General features: G+C 40.4%; 1 protein-coding gene across 1 annotated transcript in view; it reads right to left on the bottom strand.

Moving 5' to 3' along the window:
* The window catches only part of LOC135512630 (microtubule-associated protein 1S-like), a 47,866-nt gene extending 38,852 nt beyond the window's left edge, over positions 1 to 9,014 (bottom strand). The window contains exon 1 of the mRNA XM_064934849.1: positions 8,842 to 9,014. Coding sequence (XP_064790921.1) covers positions 8,842 to 8,998 — 157 coding nt within the window. The 5' untranslated portion in view covers positions 8,999 to 9,014. The remainder of the gene's footprint in view (positions 1 to 8,841) is intronic.
* Positions 9,015 to 12,682: the final 3,668 nt, after the last annotated feature.

Below are 12,682 nucleotides of genomic sequence, written 5' to 3'. Positions count from 1 at the left end.
CACTAACATGGATAAACAAATTTGTACACAAAATTAGCAAAATAAGTACTTTGAAAGTATGGATTGTTTCTGGGATCTTTAACTTCAGCTCAAAAATGGGACAAATACTTAACATGTTGCCTTCATATTTTTGTTCAGTATATATATGGCAATGTGTATTATGCAATATTGACATATCTTTGGTTATACTGCGTAACAGTATCCGGTTCTCTTTATTGTCTCCCCGTCGATGGTAACTGTCGGATGCATGTTGCTCATGACAGAACCCCTCTTCCTTGCATTTAATTGGTATAGTGTGAGTGTTGTCATTCTTCAGCAACGTCGTGGAGTACACGACTGTGCAGGTGCCTTATTTTGAGGGAGGAAGCCCCCAGTCTTGCTTTGTTCATGGTGCCAACTAAGCTTGTTTTATTTGCAAGCAACTTGTTCACCGATGACAGTAAAGTGAAGAAATTGTCCACTGTGACATTTGTCCCCTTGCCAATGTAAAGTTCCACAAGCCTCATCGCCACATTCTCCGACACTTGCTCACCTGCTGCCCGATGTGGATCTTTTCAGAAACGGTGCCTTTCCCTTCCTTTCTCCTCTCTGACCGTTTCATTTGGTGGTGGCGCGGGGGACCTGCTCAGTGCACACCGTTCTAGCTTTTTTGCACTTAGGCCTCGGAGGTGTAGAATCAGAAGAATAATCAGAGAGGTCATGATTCATTTAGGTTCAGTTGAGGCAATTACCGGGGTGATTATCAACTGGCCACTGCACCTTCCAACGTTGGGAGAATGAGCAGAGCAGGAACTTCTGATGGGAGAAGTTGCAACGGGGAAAACCATTCAAATAATGACACGCCCTCCTAAAACTGGTTATAATTGTGATATAACAATTCTAACAACGACAGTGTGTTATATAGACTTATTTAGGAAAAGTCAACAACGGAGGGGATATGGCTTTAAAAATGGCAGAATAATAAAATCAATTCATGAGCTGTCAAAATGGCCGCTTTAGCGGGTCTAGTGTTAAGCCAGTGGCACATACAACACAGACACTCAAGAGGGAGTACACTGGACACTGGTGGTAGCAGCTGGGAAATGGGGCTGAGAGGATTCTAGAGTACACAGAGGCAGCTGCTAAGTCTCAGACAAGAGAAGACTTGTCTGGGCTAGACTAGGGCTGGTTTGACCCACCGTTGGGTTGGAGCAAAGAAAACCCCAGCAGGTCAAAATGTCTGTTATCTTTTCTAGGCCGTCCATCAGCACATTACAACAACACATAAGAACCAGCACAGCTGAACCAACTAACTGACAGACCATCTGCACAGCGTTGTTCTTTCAATAGGAAGCCCCTCTTCTATTTGCACTTTGCCAGCAATCCCAAGCATGTTGACCATGTAGGAGGGATACAGTATTCAGGGGCTGCATTCATACAGAAATTTAAATTTGACAGTCATCAGCAAATACTTTTAATCATGTTATACTCAGAATCTTCAACAAGACCGTTTCTTCAGGCTTGTTCCCCAAACAAATTCAGTAACAAAGCGCCTGCCTCCATCACTAACCAGGAAGGGAAGGATATGGTGAGCAGTGTGACACACACACACACAGAGGAAGTGTTTGTGACATCAGTCACATAGCCTCAACACAGATACTGACAGGCAATTCCACTGTAACAGAATTAAGCTTTAAACACAGTTTAGCATTAAAATGTACGCCAAACAAAAGTTTAACAAAACATACAACTCTACGCACGAGGACTACTTTTAACAATTTCCATGGAAAAAATTTACAAAACCTAAATTTAGTGGAAGAACTTTGGTAATGAAATTACGATAAAATCTGTTTTTAATGCAACCAGGTTTTTCAAAAACTCTTAAATATCTGCTCCAAATTAAGATTCAAAGATGTCTGCAGAAAGAATGGTATGTCAGCTATGACATGGCACCTTGAGTTTGAAAAGAATCTATTTTGGTTATTAAACTACAGTAAGTGAAGTGGATTTACACCTGGTAATGGAATTATGGTAATGAATCCCCCATCTGTACTACACAGAAATGCATAACTATGGAAATTAATGTCATTCTCCTTTGGACATCTTTATTGTACTATAATCGACTGTGCTGTAGTCACTGTACTATCAAAACTTGCTAAACATATGTCCATGATAGGCTCAGATTTGGTCCAGTCCGCTCTCTGTGGACGTTAACATCAAGGCCAGGGTGGACTGACCAAATTTCAACTACTTTTCAAGTTCATGGACATCCGGTGTCGGTCGGGACTCAGTGGGTGAGGATGCAAGACAGGGGGCTCATGGGTATGTGTCAGTATGAGCTTGGCATAATTAAATGTTCATGTATTGGAGTTGAAATGGTTTTTAAAAAGTCACCAGAAGTAACATTCACAGTCTACAAAAACAAATCTTCCAGGGGGAATTCACCCAGACCCCCGTAGCCGGCTAACTTCTCCATTGCTTTAAAACAAAATCCTAGGGGAAACACTGCTATTGACTGAACTTTACACATCAAGTCTCATTATGGGGCTCTCAACAAGATGCAGGCAGAGTCCAGTATTTTCACACTCAGACACACAGCTGTCCCTAGTACCCTCCCCAGCCCAAGCTCGGTATTATGGGTAGTACATCCACACCTCGCCTCTGAACTGCACGGTTGTTGGAGTAGGTCTGGATGGTGATAAGGTAACTCCGAATAGCTAATGCTAAAGGGGTAGTGAAGGAACCAACGTGTACGTCCTGACAACGGAGACTTCTATTCTCTGGCACGCTGGTGAAGCCAAGCTGAAGTAAATAGGTTGCATTATTTATGCTCGGCAGCGTAGCTGGGCACTCAGGGCTGCTGGCTTCTTCAAGAGACTTCACCATTCAATCACACTGAACGCTGCCAAGGCACACTGACGCAGGCATGACAATTATATATTTTGAGACCAAAACTATTCATTGACATTTGCAGTCAATCCCTGTAATGGTACACAAGTTGCCAACTTGCATGAATTTATGGGAATCAAGTAATGTTTGTGAGCATGGGGAAACTATCCGAAAGAGAACATGCTAAATGTAGCAGCAGAGTCTACAAGCCTATGCAAAGGGCACAGAAATCAAATCAAAGTGATTCCTCATGTAACCCAGACAAAAGAAGACTATCCAATGTCGAACCAATTTTGCCACAGGTCGAACACCAGCCTGCTAATTGGTGAAAGAAGTTAGCTAGCACTGGTTAGGCTGTTTTAAGATATCTAGAAGGGTGAGTGACTAAAGGTGTACAAGTGATGCGCGGGTTGACTCATAACACGCAGTCCCCACGGTTATATCCGCAGGGTGGGCGGGTTTAGGGCCATGAAATATTCAAGTTTCAGTTTCAAGTTTTAATGTCACATGCACAAGTACAGTGAAATGCCTTTCTTGCAAATTCAAAACCCAACAATGCAATAATCAATAACAATGTAATCCGTAGAAAAGAAAACATGAGAAATAAGAAATATGACAAACACAATAAGTAAGTAAGCATACTATAGACACACAGGTTCAGTTCCAATACCATATTTGCAATGTGCATGGATACTGGAGTAATGGAGGTAGAAACAGTGCATTCAGAAAGTATTCAGACCAATTAACTTTTTCCATATTTTGTTACGTTTTAGTCTTATTCTAAAATGTATTGAATATTAATTTTTTCATCAATCTACACACAATACCCCATAATGACAAAGCAAAAATACGATTTTAGACATTTCTGCAAATATCGAAAAAAATGTTAGTGGGGACCCTTTACTCAGTACTTTCTTAAAGCACCTTTGGCAGCAATTACAGTCTCGAGTCTTCTTCGGTATGACGCTACAAGCTTGGCACACCTGTATTCGGGGAGTTCGTACCATTCTTCTCCGCAGATCCTCTCAAGCTCTGTCAGGTTGTATGGGGAGTGTTGATGCACAGCTATTTTTAGGTCTCTCCAGAGATGTTCGGTCGGGTTCAAGTCCAGGCTCTGGCTGGGCCATTGAAGGACTTTCAGAATTTTTGTCCCGAAGCCACTCCTGCGTTGTCTTGGTTGTGTGTTTAGGGTCGTTGTCCTGTTGGAAGGTGAAACGTCACCCCCAGTCTGAGGTTCTTGAGCTCTTCATCTGTACTTTGCACTGTTCATCTTTCCCTAAAACTTGACTCGTCTCCCAGTCCCTGCCACTGAAAAACATACCCACAGCATGATGCTGCCACCACCATGCTTCACCGTAGGGATGGTGCCAGGTTTCCTTCAGACGTGATGCTTGGTATTCAGGCCAAAGAGTTCAATCTTGGTTTCATCAGACCAGAGAATCTTGTTTCTCATGGTCAGAGTCTTCAGGTGCCTTTTGGCTGACTCCAAGCAGGCTGTCATGTGCCTTTTACTGAAGAGTTCCATCTGGCCTCTCTACCATAGAAGCCTGAATGGTGAAGTGTTGCAGAGATGGTTGTCCTTCTGGAATGTTCTCCCATCTCCACAGAGGAACTTATAGAGTTCTGTCAGTGACCATTGGGTTCTTGGTCTTCTCCCTGACCAAGACCCTTCTCCCTCTATTGCTCTATTTGGCCAGGCAGCCAGCTCTAGGAAGAGTATTGGTAGTTCATCATTCTTAAATGGAAGAAGTTTAGGAGGCCACTATGTTCTTGGGGATCTTCTATGCTGCAGACATGATGTACCCTTCCTCAGATCTGTGCCTCTACACAATCCGGTAATGTAACAAAATGTGGAAAAAGGGAAGGGGTCTGAATACTTTCAAAATGCACTGTATATGTCAACAATCCTTCTACCAAAGGACTATTCTATGGATTACATTTTGTGAAAATCCCCAAAATCATTATTTTTTTGTCTGTGTTTGAGGAATCACTTATCACCATTTGATTTGTTACTCATTTTCGAAGTAGCCGGAAGAAATAAAAAATAGAAAATGGCATATGCTTCCATTAACTAACGCAACACGGGGTGACACACAAATCAGGATGTTGACGTTACTTGGAAATATAATTTCCTGCTATTCATTGAAGCATGAGTGGGAAGAAAAAAATAAATCAGCTACAAACAAGTTACAAACAAGCTTTGTGAATGTTACTAGCCTTGGAGTGTTCGAAGCTCACCACAAACTGTTTCTTTCTACAAAGTCGGAGCTATTAAGGCAACACCCTGACAGATGCGCAGGGCTGTATGTCAGTAACTAAACTAAAACAAACAGCAAGGAGGCACCCTTACAAAAACCCTTACAAGCTTGGGGAAAAAGCCCACCCATTCCGTGATTTCGTGTGAGGCTAGAGGACCCAGAGGTCTGGAGTGGTCTCAAGAGGCCAGACATTTACAATGATCCCCTGTCTTGACCCTGGAGAAGTCAGTGCACAGTGGTGTCCCTCCCCGGTGAGAAAAACCTCCAGAAGTCCTACACAGTGGCATCTTGGAACCAGACAGGAGTCTTTAAACACAGTGCATTTTATGGATGCAAGCCTAGATACATTTTCCACCAAGTCAAGCAGTCTTAAAGGGATGAGGAAGATACAACGTAGGCTAAATGTCATCTAAAATGTCAACGCCTGCTCAATGTGTTTACTGCCGTGTTGAGTAAACAAAACATGTCACAACTTTTCTCTGGAGCAAATGTCCTTGGAAAGTGAGGCAAAAGCTATTCGGCTCCTTAGCTAGAGCTGCGGGTACAAATGTTGAGCCCTTCCATTGGCTTGTTGCAATGGGATGAAAGAATGATCTGCAGTGTGGCTAGTAATGCAAGTCTGCAAAAGATGAACTCCGCATAAAACAGCTTCCCTCAGCTAATCAGAAGTGGGAAATGACAGCTATTGGATTTCTCAACACTACGAGCCAAGCAAATTCCAATGCACACACAAACTGGAGCCCCTGCCACTACCAGACAGAGGCAACTCTGCATCATGTCATGTGATCATGGAATTGAAATAAATGGGACTTGTGATAGAAGTGCACAGTTACCTTAATTCACTCAGAGGCACTTGCAGTCATCAAGAACAATCTTATATGGTGTACAGACAGAAAACAAAATGCATCTTAACTGCCCAAGCTTTATATACTGGCAACAAAATAGCATATAACATTTTTATGAATATGCTTCAATGACAAGGTCATCAAAGCCAATAATTAGAACTCTGGTGACCACCTGCACATCATACAGTCATTCTAGGTAAGATAACAGAAAATGAAGCCTTGTACTTTCAAATCAAATCTTATTTGTCACATGGTTAGCAGATGTTAATGCAAGTGTAGTAAAATGCTTGTACTTCTAGTTCCGACAATGCAATAATAACCAAACGAGTAATCTAACCTAACAATTCCACAACTACTACCTTATACACACAAGTGTAAGGGGATAAAGAATATGTACATAAAGATATGAATGAGTGATGGTACAGAACAGCATAGGCAAGATGGAGTAGATGGTATCGAGTACAGTATATACATATGAGATGAGTAATGTAGGGTATGTAAACAAAGTGGCATAGTTTAAAGTGGCTAGTGATATATTTTTTAATCAATTTCCATCAATTTCCATTATTAAAGTGGCTGGAGTTGAGTCAGCATGTTGGCAGCAGCCACTCAATGTTAGTGGTGGCTGTTTAACAGTCTGATGGCCTTGAGATAGAAGCTGTTTTTCAGTCTCTCAGCCCCTGCTTTGATGCACCTGTACTGACCTCGCCTTCTGGATGATAGCGGGGTGAACAGGCATTGGCTCGGGTGGTTGTTGTCCTTGATGAACTTTATGACCTTCCTGTGAAATCGGGTGGTGTTAGTGTCCTGGAGGGCAGGTAGTTTGCCCCCAGTGATGCGTTGTGCAGACCTCACTACCCTCTGGAGAGCCTTACGGTTGTGGGCGGAGCAGTTGCCGTACCAGGCGGTGATACAGCCAGACAGGATGCTCTCGATTGTGCATCTGTAGAAGTGTGTGAGTGCTTTTGGTGACAAGCCGAATTTCTTCAGCCTCCTGAGGTTGAAGAGGCGCTACTGCACCTTCTTCACAACGCTGTCTGTGTGGGTGGACCAATTCAGTTTCTCTGTGATGTGTAAGCCGAGGAACTTAAAAAACTTACTACCCTCTCGTTGATGTGGATAGGGGGGTGCTCCCTCTGCTGTTTCCTGAAGTCCACAATCATCTCCTTTGTTTTGTTGACTTTGAGTATGAGGTTATTTTCATGACACCACAGTCCGAGGGCCCTCACCTCGTTGTTGGTAATCAAGCCTACCACTGTAGTGTCGTCCGCAAACTTGATGATTGAGTTGGAGGCGTGCATGGCCACACAGTCATGGGTGAACAAGAAATACAGGAGAGGGCTGAGAACACACCCTTCTGGAGCCCCATTGCTGAGGATCAGCGGGGTGGAGATGTTACCTACCCTCACCACCTGGGGGCGGTCCGTCAGGAAGTCCAGTACCCAGTTGCACAGGGCGGGGTCGAGACCCAGGGTCTCGAGCTTGATGACGAGTTTGGGTACTATGGTGTTAAATGCTGAGCTGTAGTCGATGAACAACTTTCTCACGTAGGTATTCCTCTTGTCCAGATGGGTTAGGGCAGTGTGCAGTGTGGTTGTGATTGCGTCGTCTGTGGAACTATTGGGGCGGTAAGCAAATTAGAGTGGTTCTAGGGTGTCAGGTAGGGTGGACGTGATATGGTCCTTGACTAGTCTCTCAAAGCACTACATGATGACGGAAGTGAGTGCTACGGGGCGGTAGTCGTTTAGCTCAGTTACCTTAGCTTTCTTGGGAACAGGAACAATGGTGGCCCTCTTGAAGCATGTGGGAACAGCAGACTGGGATAAGGATTGATTGAATATGCCCGTAAACACACAAGCCAGCTGGTCTGTGCATGCTCCGAGGACGCGGCTGGGGATGCCGTCTGGGCCTGCAGCCTTGCGAGGGTTGACACGTTTAAATGTTTTACTCACAACGGCTGCAATGAAGAAGAGTCCGAAGGTTTTGGTAGCGGGCCGTGTCATTGGCACTGTATTGTTCTCAAAGCGAGCAAAAAAGTTTGGAGGAAGGGTTTGGGACATGTCTGACACTTGAATCCCAGAATGATTACTGCGAAATGTGTGTAAAAAAAAAACTTTATGTAGTGCTGAAATGTGTTACATTTAAATAATGATAATTTACACAAAATATGTATTTGTAAATATTGACAACAGTATTTAAGATTTAAATGTCAGAACTAATCATTATAGAGCAAGTGCTAAACCATGCCATTGCATTAATTGGTCTCTTAACTTTACCTTTTTGCCTGATCATTTTAAATAGTTTAACCTTCCGTTGCTAACCTAGCGGTCTAGTTTACGGTCTGATTGACAGCTAGTCTATCAGGCAAGATCATCCAAAACTAGTGATCAACTGGTAAATCAGATTCGAAGTAAAATAATATTGCCCATTTTGTTTTATTACCTTACACTAAACACACCATATTGACCATTTTGTTATGTTAACTTACACACCATGCAGATGCCCTCTGCTAACCATCTGCCAGGAGATCCAACATCCTTGTTGCTATTATATCCCTCGCTGGCTTCTTCCTCCCTTATCTTTCCATTTAATGTCTACTACAAACGGGGTTTGCATGTGGCATCATCTTTAACGTTGTATTTCGTCGTGGAAAACATTTACATACATTCACGACCCTAGTGGGATATTTCAGTGACAATTGGCTGATGTGTGTGTTGATTTGCAATTAGAACCATTTGTTGACGGAATATACTTGAAACCGCAGTAATACAGTATGCAACGTCACCTGTACTGAAGGCGCTAGCTCGAGCCAAATCGGGAGGTGGAAGCGCGGTCTGGCACTAAATCAATCAACATTGAGCCACATTTACCTCTCTTTATCTCTGCCACCACGTAGTCCACAAATCCAGTCCGACTATGTCCACCGACAATGACGAGCAGAGAATACTTGTCGTTACTGAAGCCAGGATGCGAAGTTCGGTTCGCATTTTCCATTGCTTCGATCGCTTCCGTTTGTTGTGTCGCCATGTTGAAAAGTTTGGCAAATGATGTCATACAGAGACGCCCATACTTTATCTATAGGGCGGAAAATCTGTAGATTGACACTTCGCAAGACCAACCGAATCCCTGTGGCCAGTGTTAACGATACATTAAAGAACCAATGGTGTATATAAACCCTGGACTGCTAATGCGATGTATTGGCCATTGCTGCCGCGTTTAAAACAACTGGGAACTCAAAAATCTCGGACTTCAGACTTCATCAGTGCGTTCAAAACATCTATGAGAAAACACTTTCAAGATCAACTGGTTGAAAGATGTTTGATCAATATTGATTCAATATGGTATTTCATTCCAAAGAATGTGTTTAATAAATTGGGAGGTCTTCAATTTTTACTGAAATGTAATTATATTCCTGAAAGATGACCTGCTAAACTGGCTAGGTTTCACCAACAAGTGTTAATAGCCTGGAAAATTTCCTGCCCAATAAAGCTCCTTTGTGGAATAATTCAGACATAACTGTAAGGAATAAGTCATTGTTCTACCCCAGCTGGCATGAGAGGAATATTGACTTTGTTCTTGATGTTTTCGACAAGGGTAATATTCTCACATATGAACAATTTATAACTTTGGAAGAGTTTATTTCTGTGATCAAAGCCGTTCCCAGTGGTCTAACTACACTAATGAAAACTCATCTTAGCTTTGGTAATGATCACAAAGTTTATCCAGAACTTAGATTGGAAGGCTTGGGCTTACTTGAGAAATCTTGTTGTAATAAATATATAAGACAAGTTCTTCATTCTCAAAACCAATTTACACAGAGAGGAAATTTTCTGGAACATGCTTATTCCTGACATTGTCTGGAAAAATGCATGGTTAAGGCCTTACAAATATTGTATACCAAACAAAGTTAAGGAAGTGCACTTTTAAATTTTACATTCGATATATCCATGTAAATCTATGATATCCAAATTTGTGGCTATTGTTGATATCTGTGTTTTCTGTGAAAAAGAACATGAGAATGTGTCTCACTTGTTCTTTGAATGTAAATTTGTGTCAGAATTTTGGGAAACCCTTGCAAAATACTTATTTCTTTTAGCTAAATATGCAGGTTAAAAATATATACTTCTGTGTATTGATTTTAAGAAAGGCATTGATGTTTATGGTTAGGTACACGTTGCGCCACGAGTCCTTTTTCACGAATGCGCACTGCATCGATTATATGCAACGCAGGACACGCTAGATAAACTAGTAATATCATTAACCATGTGTAGTTATAACTCGTGATTATGAATGATTAAGTTTAATGCTAGCTAGCAACTTACCTTGGCTTCTTACTGCATTCGCTTAACAGGCGGGCTCCTCGTGAGGCAGGTGGTTAGAGTGTTGGACTAGTTAACCGTAAAGGTTGCAAGAATGAATCCCTGCGCTCACAAGGTAAAAATCTGTCGTTCTGCCCCTGAACAAGACAGTTAACCCACAGTTCCAAGGCCGTCGTTGAAAATAAGAATGTGTTCTTAACTGACTTGCCTAGTTAAATAAAGGTGTAAAAAAATATATATATTTAAAAAAATCGGAGTCCAAAATGACCGATTTCCGATTGTTATGAAAACTTGAAATCGGCCCTAATTAATCGGCCATTCCGATTAATCGGTCGACCTCTACCTGTATATATACCTTTTGAGTGTTTGTTTAAAAGTGTCATTTTAAGGATGGTCCTTTCACCAATCTACAGATACTTAATCAATTACTCATTTGACAGATTTACATAAAAAAGTACTCTCTTAAAAACCTCACAAAGTGGTCCACTGTCCATCCGATTTGGTTTATTTGACATTGATACAGAGATCAGAAATTGGCAGTTACATGACATGAATGACTACCCATGTTTTTGACATGAAAAATATAATATGTTACTATTGCAATAATAACAAGACCATTGAAATGATTGTGAATTTTTTTATTCTTGTTGCCAAATACTTTATACACAAAACAAAAATTCCAAAATTCTACACCAAAATTACAATTTTTGTGATTGAATTTAACTATTTAATTAAAACATTAACCCTAGTGCATAATAACAAGAATAACATTTTCCTAAATCATTACAATAAGATGTTTTCAGAGAGATTACAATTGCAATTGAATTGTTTATTTTTTCATATTTTTTATTTGTTTTTGTAATGCTTGTCGTCGGTGGAAGAAGGTGAGGAGGACCAAGGTGCAGCGTGGTAAGTGTTCATATTATTTAATGAAATATGCAACACCAGACAAAACTACAAATACGACAAACAAACAGTCCTGAAAGGTGAATCAAAAACACTAAACAGGAAACAACCACCCACAAAACACAATGGAAAACAAGCTACCTAAATATGGTTTTCAATCAGGGACAATGATTGACAGCTGCCTCTGATTGAGAACCATACCAGGCCAAACACAGAAATAGTAAATCATAGACAAACTAACAGACAACCCACCCAACTCACGCCCTGACCATACTAAAACAAAAGACAAAACAAAGGAACTAAGGTCAGAAAGTGACAGTTTTAGTATTTTCTCATTAATCCCTGCATTCTGTTTTGTATGATGTAAGAATGTAAATTGTTGATCTGTATTTAGATTTTTTTTTTAAGAAATAAAGAAAAAGAAAAAAAGAAATTAGCTCAGACTGTGAAAATCAATTTCAACTGGGTTTTTTTTTCCAAAAAAATAATGAAACAATATATATATTTTATTAAACGGTAACATGCAAAACACAAAAAACAGAACTGCCAGAGGTATTACACAAAGAAATAATTAGGAGAAAAATAATAATACAAATCCACATTATATCAAATCAAATACAGACATGTATCGAATCCTTTGTTTTACATTTTGTTTTGTATACGTTTTAATGATTCAAAATAGTTTTCCAAATCAGATACATTTTGATTTGTTTGAAAAATGTTCCTAATAAAATAAAGAGATATATGACATACTGACGTTCAATTGTGGAATCAGTGTAGTAACAATGTAACAATTACAGAATAAGTGATCGATAGATTCCGTTTCTAGTTCAGAAAAACTGCGTTCACTGGTAACATTAGGTATATATTTAGAAATCAAGCTATTACACGGGTAGAATCTATGGATAATCATAAAGGAGATATCCTTTACTTTATTGGTCACCATACATTTGTGTGGAGTGAGCCAAGCATGGCGCCAGTTTACATCAAACAAACAATTCCTGTATAAAATATCCCTTAATAAACAATTGTTGAATTTATTATCTAGTAAACCTATGCCATTCACCTGGATATCGCTTACAATAGGAGATGTTTCAAAATATGCATTATTCTGAAGTAAAGTTTTTATCCCACTAGTTATAGCTTTTATAACAGTGTCATTTTCCTAGCTTGAAACCTCACAGTTGTATCTTTCCATAAATTCTCTCCGCGTAAATAGATTCCCACTAATATTAACTAATTGGCTGACAAGGACAATGTTTTGGAGAACCAGTTACGGTAAAATAGCATCTTGTTTCTAAGTAATATCGACCCATTATTCCATATAAAACATCTATGAGGTGAAAAGTTGTTTTTATACAGCAAAACACAGGACGTTAAAGCCTGCTTGTGAAAATCCACAAATTTCACAAGAAGTTTACCCACAATATAGGGACATTGTAGTAAAAAAATTAAGCCCAGAGCTTCTGAAAACAAAATGAGATAT

Source organism: Oncorhynchus masou, chromosome 24 (assembly GCF_036934945.1).
Source record: "Oncorhynchus masou masou isolate Uvic2021 chromosome 24, UVic_Omas_1.1, whole genome shotgun sequence".
Classification (NCBI taxonomy): domain Eukaryota; kingdom Metazoa; phylum Chordata; class Actinopteri; order Salmoniformes; family Salmonidae; genus Oncorhynchus; species Oncorhynchus masou.
This window is presented reverse-complemented; position numbering and strand designations above follow the sequence as displayed.